The following is a 17,656-nucleotide window of genomic DNA, read 5'->3' on the forward strand; positions in this document are numbered from 1 at the left end:
GAAGTAAGCTGGACAACGTGGAAATGAGGCCTTCTCCCCACAATAAAGTGCATGCACGCTTCCAAACTTCTGATACCTGCCTTCACCGCAGGATGTAATTACTTCTGCGCCATGCTTTTCCCGAGAAGCAGTTAACTTGAAACTCTAGTGAAGGGCAGAAACTGGTCTTTGTTCCTGCCGAGCTTGAATCGAAAAGGGTTGTCCAACTTCTGTCACACATTTATACGTCGTCCTGAAAACGAAACATTACTTCATATGCATATTATAGAAAATACTATGAAAGCCATTGTTTTAACAAGTAGTTTCAAATCCCTGTAACCTCTAAATTGTAATTAAAGCCAATTATTGCTGTTGTGTGTATGCAATGTATTTTGCCTATTCCTTTCTCTGCTACACAATCACCATCTGTCAACGGAAACTGAACAATGACTCTTCAAGTAACAGAAGACTGTCTATGAATTCCAAGTGCAGTTCCTTTTTAGAGGGAACACTTTGTTGTATAGTTATTGCACGTCTGGACCATCTGCAGCTTATAATATGTAAAGTCTAATGTCGGCAAATCCAAGTGACCTAACGGCAAAAGTTTTAGATTTGTTCTCACCTCAGTTAAACCTCCTGCTCCCTCTCTACCCCAATCCCATCTATATATATTATTTTTTTAAAAAGTATCAAATATTGTTGTCCTTGGGATGGTAATGTTTTTGCATAATGTCTGTCACTGAATTCATTTCGGATGGCCTCAGGGTGCAAAGGGAAACAGTTAATTGAAGATAGCTAACCCTAAAAATACTATTATGAGCAAAGTGCCATTTGAATTGTTTCTAGGTATTTGGCCCTGGGAAACAGTTAATAAATCAAAGTTTCTTCTGGTGCTTTCATTCAGATCATACCTATTCATACTTTTTTCATGATCTTTTTCTTTTTGACACCACACATAACGTAACCCAGTTATAAACAAATGTGTTTTAATCAGTAATCTAGTTAATATCATGCTAAATACTATTTCTGATTTCCAATGACAGATAAGTGGAGCAGAGCAGATCCTGTCCTCCTCTACTTCCCATTGGTGTAATTGAGAAAATCCACTGTTCCACAAGTCTAATTTCAGAATTATAATGCTGCAAATATTTCTGCTGTTTCAGACTTGAGAAAGATGTGCAAGAGTCTGAAAGGAGGAAGCCACATTATTTGAGGGAGAGCCTCACATAAATTGATATTGTTCATTATCAAAGACACATAAATTGTTCTTTACAAAGGACAATTATATTCATTCCCCCCCCCCCCCCACCATTATCCATCTGCACAAAGGCTTGGTCCAATCCTGCTTATCTATGCCAACCCTTCCATCGCAAGTCTGTCACCATGTTTTCCAAATGCTTGCCTAACTTAAAGTCCTGAATCAGTTATAATCTTCCCTAGCTTGGTAAGAGCGAGAGTAAAATAATACTAATTGACTGATACCTGTTGGTGTCCAGTCCTTTTTTAGCTGTTCACTATTGTTCATACTGCCTGAACTAGGTGTCAAATCCATATCTAGTTTGTCAGAAAGACTGCTTGCTACCTTTATTTGGCTGGCTTAATTCCCATTATATCATGCAACCAATCTGTCCTCAAAACCCATTGCTTTCTAAAATTATTTCTCCAGCATCTTTCATTCATATCTTAAAGGTTTCATTCTACTGGATGTGAACTGGACCTCATTTGGAATTCTAGTCTCACATCCGGAGCCACATTTGTTTTCTTAATAAATTTCAGTCTTATTCTTCCCTTCTGCAACATTGACATTAAACAACATATTGTGGTGACCCATTTCCTGGCACATCCGAACCGGCTCACAATTAGATAGCCTACGGGGGTTTGCGAGCACAGAGCTTTGCAGCCTCTGCGCCACGGGGGGCAGGTTGAGGGAGGCTTAAAAGTGAGGCTGAGGATTTCGAATAAAGTTTTTTTCCTTCGACTGCAGTTACCGACTCCGTGTCGTAACTTTAGCACTGCGTGTAGCACACCGCTACAATATCATCCATTTCTTCTGATATTTTACTGCCTCCACCTTTTGAAAATCTACAGCCCACCTCCCAACAGCTATCCACAATAGGTCTGCAGAACTCTTCCCAGTCTCCTTAAGTTATTACAGTACCTCTCTTCCACATATTCAAAAGACTCCATCCATATCTGGCATTAGATACTGGCTCCTTGTTTGGGTCATTCAAGAAAAATAGTGAGTTATCATGCCATTTTAATTCATGCAGTATCTGTTGTCCATGATACTTGACGACCATTAGATGAGCGACAAATCCCTTTGGCTGCATCTTTTAGGAAGTGACAGAGAGAGGTAAATTTTAAAAATCAGCATTTTGCAGGTTATAGCTAACCTCGTTCAAAAATAAACACATCTGAATATCCCATTTTAGAATTCTAATCATCCATCAAAAGTTCACCTGTGCTTGATTACACTGCAACTAACATCTCTGAGTTTCAACACATAATATGTCACAGAGAATCATTAAGTTCTTCATATTGAACTTAAAGACCATGAGTAAACATTTGATATATCACCTTTCATGGAATCATTCAATCACCAATATGGATCAAATTCTGTGGCCCACTGAGTAGGTATCCAGAGGCTGTCAGAAGAATATGTAAACTCTACACCAGGGGTTCCTAACCTTTTTTACGCCATGGACCAATACCATCAAGCAAGGGGTCTGTAGACCCTAGGTTGGGAACCCTTGTTCTACACAGATAGCACCAGAGGTTGGGATTGAACTGAGTCAATGGAGCCAAGAGGTAGCAGTTTTTGTAGCTGCACCACTGCATCATCTCCAACAATCATTGACATTCAACTCTCCTGACTCTTTCAAGCACAGAATCTGCAAAAGGTGTGCATTTATAAATTGTCCAACAGATTTCTTACAAACTTTGGCACATGCAGCACAGTTGGTGCACCGTAACATGTGTGAAGTGAGAGGAAGGTTTGATCTCCACCTTTTCCACATTCTATCTTCAAACTCTGATTTCTGACCTTTTAGCTTTGTTGTTGTGGGGAAGCATTGAGTTGATGATGTCTAAGGGGAGAGGAAGGTTACCCGGGCCACTACTGTGAGTATGTTAGATGACAAAACCAATAGAGAAGGCTGGCAGAGGTTGATTAAAGGAAGAGAGAAATCTTCAAATGCAGAGTTTATTACAGTAGTTGTAGCTCAGTTTCAGAGGTATTTAATCTGAAGGACTGAGGAGAGGCCAATTTATCTCATTAAAACATACTACACAAGTTTGTTTTATATACTTTTGTGTTCTCCAGAATCACATTTTATACCATTTTCATGTTAATGCTGAAATAAATTATCTAAAGCAGTTGTTTCATATTAATCTCTACCAAGCAGTTTTTGTTAGATTATTGCTTTGATGCCAAGATTAAACTAAGTGATAGATCCATTCATTTGAGAGAGATTATTTAGGTACAAGGGCTGTAAAACTGTTCAGAATGCTTCATCAATTTGAAATGCTTGGAGTTCACATTGATGAACAAGGCAGAGGAACTAAACCGTTAGGGTTAGGAGAGCTTCAGTACATAAATCATAACATTAATTAATGCATTGCTATTTGCTTCTGGAACAGGACCCTGGGAACAACACTCCTCCTCAACTTTCCCCATCCCTTAGCCAAAGCACTTACACTGGTGGCTCTCTTGATATCCCCTCTTCCCATTTAATGATGCAAGGGGACGCAAGAAGGCGAATCAATGACAGCTACTTTGAGGATATGCCTAGGTCAAAACTGGAAAGACAAATGGCTCAGGTAAATTGCATTGAATAACATGCAATAGGCTGTTAACCTTGGGTTCCCTTTGCACTAGTTTGGCTTACTTTCCTCATAATTTTATTTTGTAAGCTTGCTTGCCATACTATACTTCAGCACGACCTGATAATCTATCAGTTCTGTCTCTGTATTAACTTATAGATTATTCATCATCAGTAATTAAGCCTTCATCATTTGGGTCCTCACTGAGATAATCTTTTATTTTAGTGAGTTACGGAGAATTTCAGCTTCATGCTTTTAGATCTGGTATGTATAATATTGAGAGGTTGTTCCTACTCAGAGTTCTGACAAGTGTGTCTCACCTGTAAATCGACTGGCACATTTTGTTATAATTCTGAAATAAAAATAGAAAATGCAGGAAAAACTTAGCCAGTCAGGCACTGTCTGAGGAGAAGGAAATAGAATGGATGCTTCATGTTGAAACATGGTCAACTTGAAAGATTCTTGTTTCATTTTCCATGGATACTGATCACTTCCAGCATTTTCTATTTTCCCAGATTTTCAGCATCTGTGGTGATTTTGGTTATTATTCTCTATGTGGCACTTAAAGATAATTTGATATTATTAGGTGTTTTCTGTAGTCTGTTTGGATAGCCAGATGTCTAAAGCACACACAAGCAGTCATTTTTTTTAAAAAATATTCAAGCCAAGGGACTTTTAAGATATCTAGTTTTCTGCCAAATGTAGGGCATACCCCACAAACCTAATGTGAAAAGAATACATTACATAAAGATATTATTAGTATATTAGGACCTGTAGCCACCTAGATCAGCAAGCATTGGTTTGCACACCTGGCTGAAGTTGGCAGAATTCCAATTACAAAATGACTGATTGTTTCCCTACTAGATCCCTCCAATGAACCAGTTGGAAGACTGATTGATAATAGTAAAGACAAATATTGCAGAATGACTTATTTTGGGTATCAGATTAGGTCTTCCCAACCCTCCACTGCCAGGCAATCAAATCAAAAAGCACTCTGCCGAGCTTTCATCTCTTGCTTTTCCCTCCTGTTATCTTGCAGATACCTGTTCTCAATGCAGATATCATACATGTAAGGACAATTCAAAATGGTTAAATAGAATACGCAGCAGAGGCTTTAGATAACATTTGAGTCAGAAGATTTAAATAAAGCCTGCTTTGTAAGATTTGTTCTAAAGTCAGCGGGGATTCTTTATGGTGCTGATTTCTTTGACACTCATAATGACATGAAGTTTATTAGCAAGTGTGAGAACTACCATTTCAAAAACCCTGTGGATAAATATTGGCAGCTGAACAGTCCGGATGTGGATTGCGAAGATCTCATTGATGCATTAAGATCAGTGAACTACTTGTTGCTTGTCTAGTTGGGACCACCCTCATCGTTTCTAGAGATAGGAGCGGACTCCTGCAGCTCAGCACAAAAATAAATGGAATGCACACTCTGAAGTAAGGCAGCAAACAGATAACTTCAGGAACAGAAATGTGTATATGGTTCATCAAAAAATCCAGATTCATTGTATCTAATTAAAAATGACAGTTATCATACTTAGTGGCTTGATCAGGACAGTGCATTATGAACTCTCAACATAATTCCTGGGTTTCCTACCTGTTGTAGTTCTGTTTAGTTTATACTTTTCCACATTGCCTCGACTTTGAAATTGATAAATATTTTGCAAAATTCTGGCCCTTAGTTACACTTTGTTTAACCTCTAACCTTCATGATGTACCTTTGCCACTTTTCATTTTGCTCAGTATGCAGTCTTTTGTTAATATTAAACTTAATTCATCGTTTGATTCTCTAATAGCATAACTGAGCCCAAACTAATTATAAACTGTTGCCAGAATTATCTGGTTTTAGCTTCACTTTGATATTTTCTTCAAACTTGGTGTATTTATCTCTTATTTGCATTTTGTATATTATGTGGTAAAGAAATACTGGTGTTTTAAATGGAGATCCTTGTGGTACTCTGCTCTAGATTTCCTTCTTGATCTGCACATCTTCGTGAGCTCAATTGTGTTTAACCCTGTCCAAAATCTATTCTATATGGAAGATTTTTTCAGGAGCAAATTTTTAAAAAATCGAAGTTTTTTCACTGGCTGAATTATATTTCTCAAAAACATTAGGATATTTGGCAAGAAATTCCATTACTTGTTCACGCTGTTGATCACAGATACCGCCCCATTACACATCTTGCATTATTTTATCTCAGGAGTTTTCAACCTGGGGACCATGGACACTTTGCATAATGGTATTGGTCCATGGCATAAAAAAGGTTGGGGACCCTTGGTATTTGCTTTTAGTCTGTGACAAAGAACTTGTAGTCAATTGAGGCAAATACTTCCTTTTTAAAAAAAATACAGAATTTTCTTTATTTTAAAATCTCTCAGCTCCCAGTGATACTTTCATAATAATAGTCAGTATCCTGTAGAACTCTGGAATACATGACGAGCATCAAACCAACTTCCCCCCCCCCCCCCCCAATCTCTTCTTTTCATGCAAGTAAGCCATAGATAGATTCTTCTTTCTTATACTTTAGTTGTTCCATTTCATGGGTTTTTGACATGGACTTGTTGAACATATTTAAAAGTTTAATCATTTTCAATTTTCTGCAGTTGATTTATTTCTTAGAATATTGTGCTTGATATTTCATCCTATTGAGCCTCACCTTGGTAAAATAGAATTTCCAATCTAATTCTCCATAATACTGGTTGCTGTGATGTTTTAACCACTCACCACTATATAAGAAAACATGCAACTTTGTTTTGTTTTATTTTACAATTAAAACAAATGGTATTTCTGTAAAAGAAAGAATATTTTTTTTCCTAGATCAACTATGGGTCACTGAAATGTTACATTAAATAAGGGATGTAAACAAAAAGAGTAGATTGAGGGGTGTCAGGCTTTGCATGATTCCATGATTGTCCATCATTATAAATACAAGCTTTCCGCATGCCTTTTCTTGAATTGGATATCCTCTAATCATAGCTGGGCTTGAACGGCCTGCACACAAATGGACTTCAGTGGAAAAGAAATGTCACTAATCATTTTTTGTCACATCAATATGTTTATAAGCATCCTTTGCTGTTGTCACAGGCTCATTTCTCCTATTACTTTCCTATTCAGCAGGCAGAATGGAGTGAGCCTTCCATTACTCTTCGGCCTCCGAATGAAGCCACCTCATCGACACCTGTGCAGTACTGGCAGCATCATCCCGAGAAACTAATTTTTCAGTCCTGTGACTATGAAGCATATGTAAGTGCTCACTGGCTGAGAGATGAAGCAAGTTCGCATGCTGCGGTGTTTTATCTGCATATTCTTCTCTTATTTTTAACTAAAATTCAACTATTAGATGGTAACCAATGATACTATTTTACAAACACAACAGGTCTGTGCTTAGTGATGACGTTTTTATTCCTCTTTCATTAGCTTATATAAAAACATTTGTATTTTAATGTTCATCTTTAATATTTGTTTTATATTATTAGTACCAAATTATACAAATATCAATTAATGCTTTACCACTTTCCTAACTCCCTGTAAGACTTTTCAGTTTTTTTCTTCATTCTGCTTCAATTCACTCACAAATTTATTCTATGAAAGCTGCTTCAGCAAATCAACATTTTTCTCTGACATAAATTTGACTATTTATTATTTATTTATTATGTTATAAAGATTATTTATTACTCAATATATTAATTTTGATTGCAGAAAGCAATTCAGAGTAATTAAAATTGGAAATATTTATTGCATGTTTTAATCATGTTAAAACATAGAACAGAGCAAATAAATTACTTGTGTTTAGTATTTAGGTTCAATGCTGGTCAAGGAATTGCGAGGAACAGAATCAACACAAGATGCATGTTCTAAGATGCGGGTATGTTGCTTATGTGTATTATTTAGTGTGGTAGTGTGCCAATGCAAAGTTCTGTTTATGGAGCTCTGACAATTGTGGGGCATTTGCTAAGCAGAAATTTAAAAAAGTGTGTGTATATATATATATATATATATATATATATAAAATTTAGTAGGGACAAAGACATTGTCAAAGACATGTCAAAGAAAAATAATGATTTTTGCTGAGCTTATTGTGCAGTTGTATTTAATCCAAAATTATCTGTGGTAATAAATCAATATGCTTATTAATCTATGTGATGAGGCACAAAAGGCCACAATCCATCAGCCAAAGCATTTGCTTTGAGTTTCCTATTCAATAAAGCTAGGACTAGAAACTCATCCAAGTTTGACATCTCACCTCAGGGTTCCATACGCCAGGGGTTCCCAACTGTTTTTTTGCAGTGGACTCTTACCATTTACCGAGTGGTCTGTGGACCCCAGGTTGGGAACTCCTGCATTACACAATGTCCCGTATTTTTGCACTGAAATCAGCAATACAGACAACAGTGTTATTTCCTTGAATCATTTAGTCATCACAAAGGTGACCATTTAAATATTACTTTTGGTTGGGGGTGGGTGAAGAAGTGTTTATATCATTTACATTGTGGGTGGCAGGTTGGAGATGCATCCCTACTGAAGGAGGTGTAAGGCACTCCTTCCCTTCGCTAGCCTGCAGGTCACCCATGGGCAAGCTGTAGCACCTGCTTAGCCCCCTGATCAGGGTCACGTGAAGCCATGGGAGCAGGTGGCAGATGGTCGTATGAGCAGCTGGTGCATACCACAAATCCTGGTCATGCAGCCACTGACGCCAGGCAGACAGTCTGAAGCGTACTGATAATGGCTGGGCTCACTCATCTTGGAAAGACACTGCCCAGAAGAAGGCAATGGTAAATCACTTCTGTAGGAAAAATTTGCCACTAACGATCATGGTCATGGGAAGACGATGATTACCTACATCGTACAACGCAACACTTAACGAATGAAACATTGTCAAGAACCATCCTTCTCTGTGTACACAGCAAATCCACTTTGGTGGTATTGGTGCCTGACTGCTCAGACAAGGAAAACAAGGTAGTTGATGCCTGATCCAGACAGAAATGAGACTCAGCTTCTCTGTGCAGTTTATATCTTTCAGCAAAGATAGCAAGGGGCAGGAACGAATTGGTATATTTACTTTCCTTCTAAAATAAATCATGACAATTCTTAAAATATGATCACCTTACCAGGAAAAACTATTTTGATGCAAAAACTAATTAGCTGGACAAAAGGAACTGGTTGGCTGTTTGAATGTGAAGAATTTCTAACAATTTACAGGAGAGAATTAGTGGGGATCAAATGGTTAACTCTATCAGAAAGGCAGCGAAGGCATGATAAATTGTTAAGTTGTTGGTGACCTACAGATGATTCCTATTATTTTATGGTACAAAACCTGAAATCCTATTGTATTTTTCATTTGTTCCCTGTGGTCTGTACAAAGAAAGCACTTTCAAATATAATACAACGTAAGCGTCTGACCAAGTAATGATTGAAATAATCATTGTGAACTATTGAGTTTTTGAAGCAGTTTGAATTTTACTACTACTTTACAACCATCACAGCGATATTTGATTCTGTGCTTCGCGCTCCCTGAAATATAAATCGAAGTAAATATAATAAAAATTTAAATCCAAATTTAAATTTAAATTGTAAATCATAATTAGAAAAGGGAAAGTAAGGCAGTGCAAGTCTGGTCCAGATATTTGGAAGGTACGGTCCAGATCCGGGTCAGGATCTGTTCCAACAGTCTTATTACAGTTAGAAAGAAGCTGTTCCCAAATCTGGCCGTACAAATCTTCAAGCTCCTGAACCTTCTCCCAGAGGGAAGAGGGACAAAAAGTGTGTTGGCTGGGTGGGTCGTGTCCTTGATTATCCTGGCAGCACTGCTCCGACAGCGTGCTGTGTAAAGTGAGTCCAAGGATGGAAGACTGGTTTGTGTGATGTGCTGGGCTATGTTCACGATCTTCTGCAGCTTCTTCCGGTCTTGGACAGGACAACTTCCATACCAGGTTGTGATGCACCCTTTCTACGGTGCATCTATAGAAATTAGTGAGGGTTTTAGGGGACAGGCCAAATTTCTTCCAACTTTCTCAGGAAGTGAAGGTGCTGGTGGGCCTACTTGGCAGTGGACTCTGCTTGGTTAGACCAAGTCAGGTCATTTGTGAAGGGGTTGTGCTAGTTTTTTTTTCTAGATGCTCTTTTCTGGATGCTATAGTGCATGTATGGCATTCCCCATTGTAGGCGACTTGGGCTGGAAATTGCTGTCTTGTTACCATTTTTTTGGAAGTAAATAGCATTGTGGGTCATCCTAATGAATTTGGAGAAATTTGCATGAAGAGTAAAAGTTCATTTACACTGTTCACTCAATAGAATATGTGGTTTTCATTCTATTATTCTGTTTGGACAACACTTCAAGACAGCTTTTCTACTAATGTGCTTTCAGTATTGAACATGTAGCACAGCATGTATGATTGTTACAGGCAAAGAGGTGCTCTGCACTCTTCCATTTACTGAAGAGTGCTGCTGCGATTGAATAGATCCTACAAGAATGGAACAAAGGCATGAACATACCATTGATGGCACAGGGGAATGAATAGGTTGTGAAGAACAGTGCTTGTAGCAGCCATGCTACTTATGCATGAGACTCATGGAAAGCCATAGTCCTGCAGGCAGAAGTTGCCAGGGTAGTCTTTGCAAGATCAAAGTACAGTTGCTGAATGCTTGCATTTTGGATAAATGTCTTTATCACTTGCCCTGCTGCCTTAAAGATAGAGTTTGGGTGATTTCATGTGGTAGGTAGCAGAAGACTGTGAAATGTGGCAAAAATCTCAAAGGATTCTGAGGCTGAGAGTGGCCATAACCTAACCTCATTTGGCAAAATGGCCACAGTAATAGATTTCAGTGAGGACTGTTTGAGTGTTTACCCCCCCCCCCCCCAACTCCTAGATTTGTGAGCAAATGGGAGCCATGCTTTCTCAGAGATGTCAGGTTGAAAAATCTTACCATAGACACATTTTGCACATTTCATTGCAGTTGATGTTGGTTGGGAAAGTTGTACACCAGACAAAACAACTAGAGAAAAAGAAACAACTCTGTTTTAAAGAATAAGGAAGCAAATTTCACAGTCGGTGTTGAGACATCCAGAAGTGTGTGCAAGGTTGCTCTGTACATAGCGAGCACTTTTTTTGAGAGTACAGTATTGTTTTTAATTTGGAGGTGCAATTTTCTTAATTGTCTGGATTTTTCTTCCTTGAAAACCTTCTAATTAGCAATTGCTCCCTCATTTTGTTGATTGACTAGCTAGCACTAATATTTCTGAAACAAATTTGTTACCAACAAGTATTAAAATTAAAATCAGTTTATTTTAAGAATCATAAAGATTGTTCCTCAAGTGTGACTATTTGATTCTCAGATATACATTCTGTGATGAGGTACAGTAATGCTCATTCAAATTGTTAAGTATATTTCATGTCCTTAAAATCATAATCTTTGGAAAAATAAATTATTATTTTTTGCCCCTAGGCTTCAGAACAAATGAAGAAGATCCCTACAATCGTACTTTCAATCTCATACAAAGGGGTAAAATTCATTGATGCTACAAATAAGGTATGTGGGGGTGAAAAAAAGGATCTAGCCACTGTGTCAGTTATGGTCAATATGGTGAGGTGACTAGGGACTGCAAACACAGAGATCTGGGATAAAGAAAACCTTCAAATGGCTAAGTAGGACTGAGGGTTGTTAATTAGCAACTATCAAGTCAACATCAGTCTGTACCATGTTTATATATAAGCATATTTATATATTCAAAATAAATTAAATGCTGTGTTGGTAGATGAGGGAAAATATTGTAATAAAATATTTTTTAACAAGCAAGTGTACAACAATGAGAAAATTTAAGGAGATTGTAAAATGCAACATACGAGAGAGTAAATCATGAAACCAGGAAACAATCAGCCGCCCCAGTCTTCTTTCCAGACACTGGCTACAATCTGCTACTTTATCGACGTTGCCTATTGCAGTTAATCTTCCATGGACAGGTTCTTTAAATATATGCTGGAAAAGAGATAAATTAAGCCTCTCTAAAGATGATCAATCTAACCTTCCCTTCTATATCACTCACCATTCACCAATTTTAAACTTCTTGTTATATTTGAAGTTTGGAGCAATACTTTTTGTATAACAAAACTCTTAGTTATCTGCCTGTTTGTAAAGCATTGTATTGACCAATTATTTCTGCACCAGTTCCTTCTGCTTTTATAATAAGGGCAAAATTGTCATTAGACTAAGCTTAAGTTTGAATTTTGTAATTACACTAGTTTACTTTGAACTATGATCTCTCTACATAATTTACAGCCAATCAATGTAATCTTAATATCTACAGGTGAGCCCTATTATTTTCTGGATATAAAACTGAATGCATTCCTTAAATCCTATTGTATGCTTCATTTGTTGCCTGAGGTCTGTGCACAGAACACATTTTCAACTATAATACAATGTAGGCATCCAAGTAACTACTGATGGAAATAACTATTGTGAAGTTTTTTGATTGGCAGGGAATTAATAGCAGTAATGAGCTGCTTTTAAATGTCTGCATTTAAAATGGTTCAAGGAACTCTTACATCAGAGAATTTTCAAAAGGCTCATGATCAGTCAGCCCCAGGCCTATCTATCACTCCTGGCCCACTGCACCGCTGGATGGCATGACACCAAGACCTGACATTTGACGAGAATCACAGAGCCACAAATGATAAGTGAGTGCAGTGGACAGGTCAGGCAGGATCCCCCAAGTTTGTGAAGTGAAATAGTTAATCATCATATCATAGCTTGTCACACCAGACAGCCAGCCACTCTAGTGTTGTTTGGTTGATGTTGAGCAGTTAAATCAGGTGAGAGTGGGCAGTTGCACAGAACGTGTTCAATGTTCTGTACCCTTTCAGCACACTCACAGGATTTGCTGGTCTTTAAACCCCACTTCACCATGTTGTCTCCCGTCCTACAAACTCCCGCTCTCGCTCGGTTGAGAGTGCACCACTTCCGTCTGTCAAGCAGTGCCCCCGGGGTCTGGCAACGTTTCTGTGGGGTCTTGCACTGTATTGTCTGGTGGGGTTCTGCCTTCTGTTTGTTGCCAGAGATCAATCCTGTATGTTTAGGGGGGTGGGGGGATGTCCCATGCAGTAGTTTCGCCACTGTAAGCAAAGCTTTTCCTCAATTTTAGACAGTTGGAAACTGGCACATGATGATGTGGTGGGTGCCATGGACCCAAGTTCTGTCTACCTTTTTCAATTTTTGTTGTAGTGTCTCTTTGGATCTCTGGGGGAGTAATGCCTGCAAGTCTGTAAATGATGTTAGTGGGTGTGGGGGCGCAGTGTGCCCGTAATTATTCGGCAGGCTTCGTTAAGCAACAGGTCCATTTTCTTTGCATAGGCTGATCTGCCCCACACAGGTGCACAGTATTCTGCAGGTGCATAGTAGAGTGCTAGGGCAAGGGTCGAGTCAGGAACATTCACGCCATGACCCTGTTAATCCGAAAGGAGACCAATCCTGACACTACCAAGTGATCCAGTGGGTGGTAAAATGATAAACCCTCGGCCCACCGGAAATCATGAAATAGTTAATTAAATACTATGTTGCACCATACCAAGACTTTATTGGCTAAAAGAGGCAAAGTAAATTTGTCTAGCTGTCTTATGTACAAAATAAAATGTAGTATAGTGATTCCAGAGTTTTATTTATATAAAATAACTCTGTAGTTCATGCCACACAGAAGATATTTTTCATCACTTTATCTTCATTTTAGAACCAGGTTTAATATCATCAGCATGTCATGAAATTTGCTGTTTTTGCGGCAGCAGTATGCTGCAATACATAATAGAGAGAAAACAATTACAGTGTTTGTACGTGTGTGTTTATATTATATATTAATAAGTAGTGCAAAAATTTAAAAAGTACAGTCGGCCCTCCTTATCCACAGATTCCGTATGCATGGATTCAATCAGGAAAACCCGAAAGTTCTCTCTCCAGCACTCGTTGCTTGAGCATGTACAGACTATTTTTTCTTGTTATTATTCCCTAAACAATACAGTATAACAACTATTTACATATCATTTACATTGTATTAGGTATTATAAGTAATCTAGAAATGACTTTAAAGTACATGCAGTCACTGAGTTATGAATGAGTTCCGTTCCTGAGTCCGTCTTTAAGTAGGATTTGAAGTCAGAACAGGTACATCCAGTATTATTTAGTGTCAGTTAGTCAAACATTTTTCTTAGTATATAGTACATATTTTACCATTCTATGCATATAAATCACTTAAGAAACATACGTACTTCAATAATTTAACCACTGCGTTGCTTAGTAGCTTTTTTTTGCTCAGTAGACAATTGTAGCTTTCATCAGGGCAGGGCTTTTCATATGCTCTATTAAAATTGTTCCGATCATTGCCCAATTGTAGCCTAATGCTTTTCCAATGACCGATGGCTTTTCACCTCTTGCCAATCGCTTTATTACTTCCACCTTATTTTCAATCTCGATCGTGATTATTTTCGTGAGCAGAAACTCCGCGGATTCAGAGCTGTGACGCCAGGTCCTAATGTCCGCCGCACGGAGACGCATTAAATAAAGTCCGGGTTTCCGCTGGGTCCTAAAGACCACCGCAATGATACATGTTAAATAAGGGACTTGAGCATCTGTGAATTTTGGTATCCGTGGGGGGTCCCGGAACCAATCCCCCACAGATAAGTAGGGCTGACTGTAGTAAAGTAGCATTTGTGGATTCAATGTCAATTCAGAAATCGGATGACAGAGGGGAAACAGCTGCTTCTGAATTGTTGAGTGTGTCCTTCAGGCTACTGTACCTCCTCCCAGATGGTGGCAATGAGAACAGAGCCTGTCCTGGGTGTTGGGATCCTTAATGATAGATGCCACCTTTTTGAGGCATTTCTCCTTGAAGATATCCGGGATACTATGGAGAATATTGTTCACAATGGAGCTGACTGAGCTTACAACTGTCTGCAGCTTATCTTGATCCTGTGTAATAGACTTGAGGCTTTATAATAAAAAAGCTATCAGCAATTAATCAATTTAACAACAACATGTGAAACATTCTATGTCCATTGAATGTAAATTGAGTGAACTACTGATCCCAGGCTAAAATATCACATTCTATTAAAATTAATGGCACTACATTTCCTCAATGTGCAAATTCCAAATTGGTATTGTTTCATCTATAGCCCAGACACTGAAATATTGTTTGAAAATGGCAGGAAGTAATTTAATTTTTAAAAGTGTGAGAAAACAAAGTGTTTGCTCAGAACCATAAGATACCAGACAGAATCGACCTGTGGCAACTGAGTTTCAGTTGATAGGTTATCATCTTTTAAAATATGTTCTCTTTCTATAACTGCAGTCTGCTGGAGGTCTCAGTTGTAATGTGCCTTTGCATTTCAGCTTGAAATATTTGGTCTCGGGTTGAGGTATTTGGTTTCATTGAGGTTGGTTTTCACTGGTAGTTAGCTGCTGGGCCTACAGAGGATCAATAACAGCTGTAGTGACCATAGCAGTGGTATGTTTTGGATTTGCATTACCATTCACTGCAGCATAGAAGAAGCTGGAGATCAGGAACACACTCGAAGTTTGGTGTGCATGCTGCCCCTGAATTTGACTCTTTATTAAGACCAGGGATGTTCTGTAGATGACTGAGCTGAGGACCCGGATACACTTTTTGTATCTGGGCTCTCGGCATTATGGTCGAGATCGTTGGCATGCCAAGTTGCAGCCTCATCATCTTGGTTTATTGATTTTCATTTCAAAGATTTTAGATTAATCTTTTTTCTTAATTATTGGGAACTTTATGCTTTTAAACATTGTTCTTATTTTTTCCCAATATCTGCTCACCTCTACCATCAGATTTCTGAACAAACCACGAACCCATGAATGCTACCCCATTATTCCTCCTTTGTACTATTTATTGAATCTTGTCTTGAATTTTTTTAATGTCATGCACTGTACTGCTGACACAAAAAAGCAAATTTTACATCATATGTCAGTAATAATTAACCCGATTCTGACCACTCACACCCTCACAGTCAGGCCACAGAGACGGTACTGTCAGAATATTCATTGTGCAGCCTCAGAAGTTTAGTTTAGCTACAGGGTTAGCCTGGGAGGGGGTTCTCCATATGCTCCAGCATTTCTGTAGAGCCGCTGATTCAATTTGCCTGACCCACATTCAATGCTGCTTAATTCTGACTCCATCTGAAGCCTTTCCTCCAGTTTATCTAATGATGATTTCCTTTTTTTATTATGTTACACAATTAGTATTGATCAGTACTAACAGGAAAAAGAATTTGAAGAACAGCTTGTAATACACTACTTGCAGGAATAACTTAGAAGGGGCAAAAATAAATATAAATGTTTTACTGAGTATCTCCATCATTATATGAGTAGTGTTGTGATAGACAACTAATCCTGCATGATTGTTTAATGCTTGCTGTTGCCCACTTAAAAAAATGCTGCATTGAAAATGGAGGAATAATTATTGCCATCTCACTGAAAACAATGTAATCAGAAAATGTTAAAATATGCATACATTGTCAGAAACTTAAACTGTAATATCTAATAGCATAGAGAACGACGGTACTCTAATTTTAAACAGGCAGTGACTCTTAACAAAGGTTTGATTTGCATATGAATTAAATCGTTACAGCTTTATCTCAAAAAAATCATAAAATCTGCCTTGTGTGTTCTGATTTATGAGCTATTGTTTACTAAGTTGATATATTTTTGTGTTCAGAGCTATGGATAACATAAACTCTTTTTTTTAACTTGGCAGAATATCATCACAGAGCATGAAATTAGGAATATTTCTTGTGCTGCTCAGGACCCTGAAGATCTTTCCACCTTTGCCTACATCACTAAAGACTTAAAGTCGACTCACCACTATTGTCATGTATTCAGTGCTTTTGATGTGGTCAGTCTCTCGCTATTTTTCATCTTTTTGTTTTGAATTTCAATAGAGTTTCTGGTGTGATTTTTTTTCTTTCCCTGTATGTGGACCACATTTCATTAGCGAGGGATCAATTTCATGGGTTGGTCTGCACTCACTTCTGATGCAACCAATGTGCTCTGTTTATTGGTTCAATTAATTTCTGCATTAATTGGATTCATGGAGCCATTGACAAAGATTGCGATTGTTCCAGTTGTATAAGAATTACTGATATACAGTACCACTGCGTATATTCTTAGTCCTCGCATGTAAAATGTACTGCCTTAATATTGACCCACAACCGAAACAAGGTCTGATATCTCTGTTCCAATTACACTCCATGACCACAATATTAGGTAGATCTATGCATCTGCTTGTTAATGCAAATACCTAACCAGCCAATCATGTGGCAACAACTCAATATATAAAAGCATGCAGACGTAGTCAAGGGGTTCTTTTGTTCAGGCCACACATCAGAATGGGAAGGAAATGTATTTCATATCATATGTCTGCTTCCTGTCAGCCTGAATTAGTTTGGCCATTCTTCTCTGACCTCTCTCATTAACAAGACATTCCTGCCCAGATTTGCTGCTCAATCATGTTTTGTTTTTGTTTTTCTAAGTGACTTTGATAGTTGGTGCCAGACAAGGTGGTTTGAGTATCTCAGAAACTGTTGATTTCCTGTGATTTTCTCACAGAAGTCTCTAAATTTTATGGAGAATGGTGCAAAAAGAATCCAAAAAAAGTGTTGCTGAGCAGCAAATCTGAGGGCAAAAATGCCTTGTTAATGAAAGAGGTCAGAGGAGAATGGCCAGGCTGATTTAAGCTGATAAGGTGGCAGTAGCTTGAAAAACTGAATGTTACAAAATTACTGTGGAGAGGAGCATCTCTGAATGCAGAGTACATTGAAGCTTGAATACAGCAGCAGAAGACCACACCAG

The 17,656-nt window shown here is 38.2% G+C and overlaps 1 protein-coding gene and 1 long non-coding RNA gene across 15 annotated transcripts in view; one reads left to right on the top strand and one right to left on the bottom strand.

The window, feature by feature from the left end:
• anks1b (ankyrin repeat and sterile alpha motif domain containing 1B) overlaps nucleotides 1–17,656 on the top strand; it is an 864,202-nt gene that overhangs the window by 832,136 nt on the left and 14,410 nt on the right. For 12 of the 14 annotated variants that reach the window (XM_059987507.1, XM_059987511.1, XM_059987510.1 and 9 more), the window contains 5 exons: nucleotides 3,619–3,798; nucleotides 6,923–7,051; nucleotides 7,602–7,673; nucleotides 11,252–11,335; nucleotides 16,563–16,700. In XM_059987507.1, the coding sequence (XP_059843490.1) occupies nucleotides 3,619–3,798; nucleotides 6,923–7,051; nucleotides 7,602–7,673; nucleotides 11,252–11,335; nucleotides 16,563–16,700 (603 nt within the window). The remainder of the gene's footprint in view (nucleotides 1–3,618; nucleotides 3,799–6,922; nucleotides 7,052–7,601; nucleotides 7,674–11,251; nucleotides 11,336–16,562; nucleotides 16,701–17,656) is intronic. The other 2 variants (XM_059987513.1, XM_059987514.1) reach the window with 1 other exon arrangement.
• LOC132403807 (uncharacterized) lies at nucleotides 5–14,289 on the bottom strand. The gene is made up of 5 exons (XR_009515347.1): nucleotides 14,059–14,289; nucleotides 11,650–11,782; nucleotides 10,733–10,801; nucleotides 8,052–8,175; nucleotides 5–2,309 (listed from the first exon to the last, which is right to left on the bottom strand). It is a non-coding gene; the product is annotated as an uncharacterized LOC132403807 (long non-coding RNA).

Source organism: Hypanus sabinus, chromosome 13, assembly GCF_030144855.1.
Source record: "Hypanus sabinus isolate sHypSab1 chromosome 13, sHypSab1.hap1, whole genome shotgun sequence".
NCBI lineage: Eukaryota > Metazoa > Chordata > Chondrichthyes > Myliobatiformes > Dasyatidae > Hypanus > Hypanus sabinus.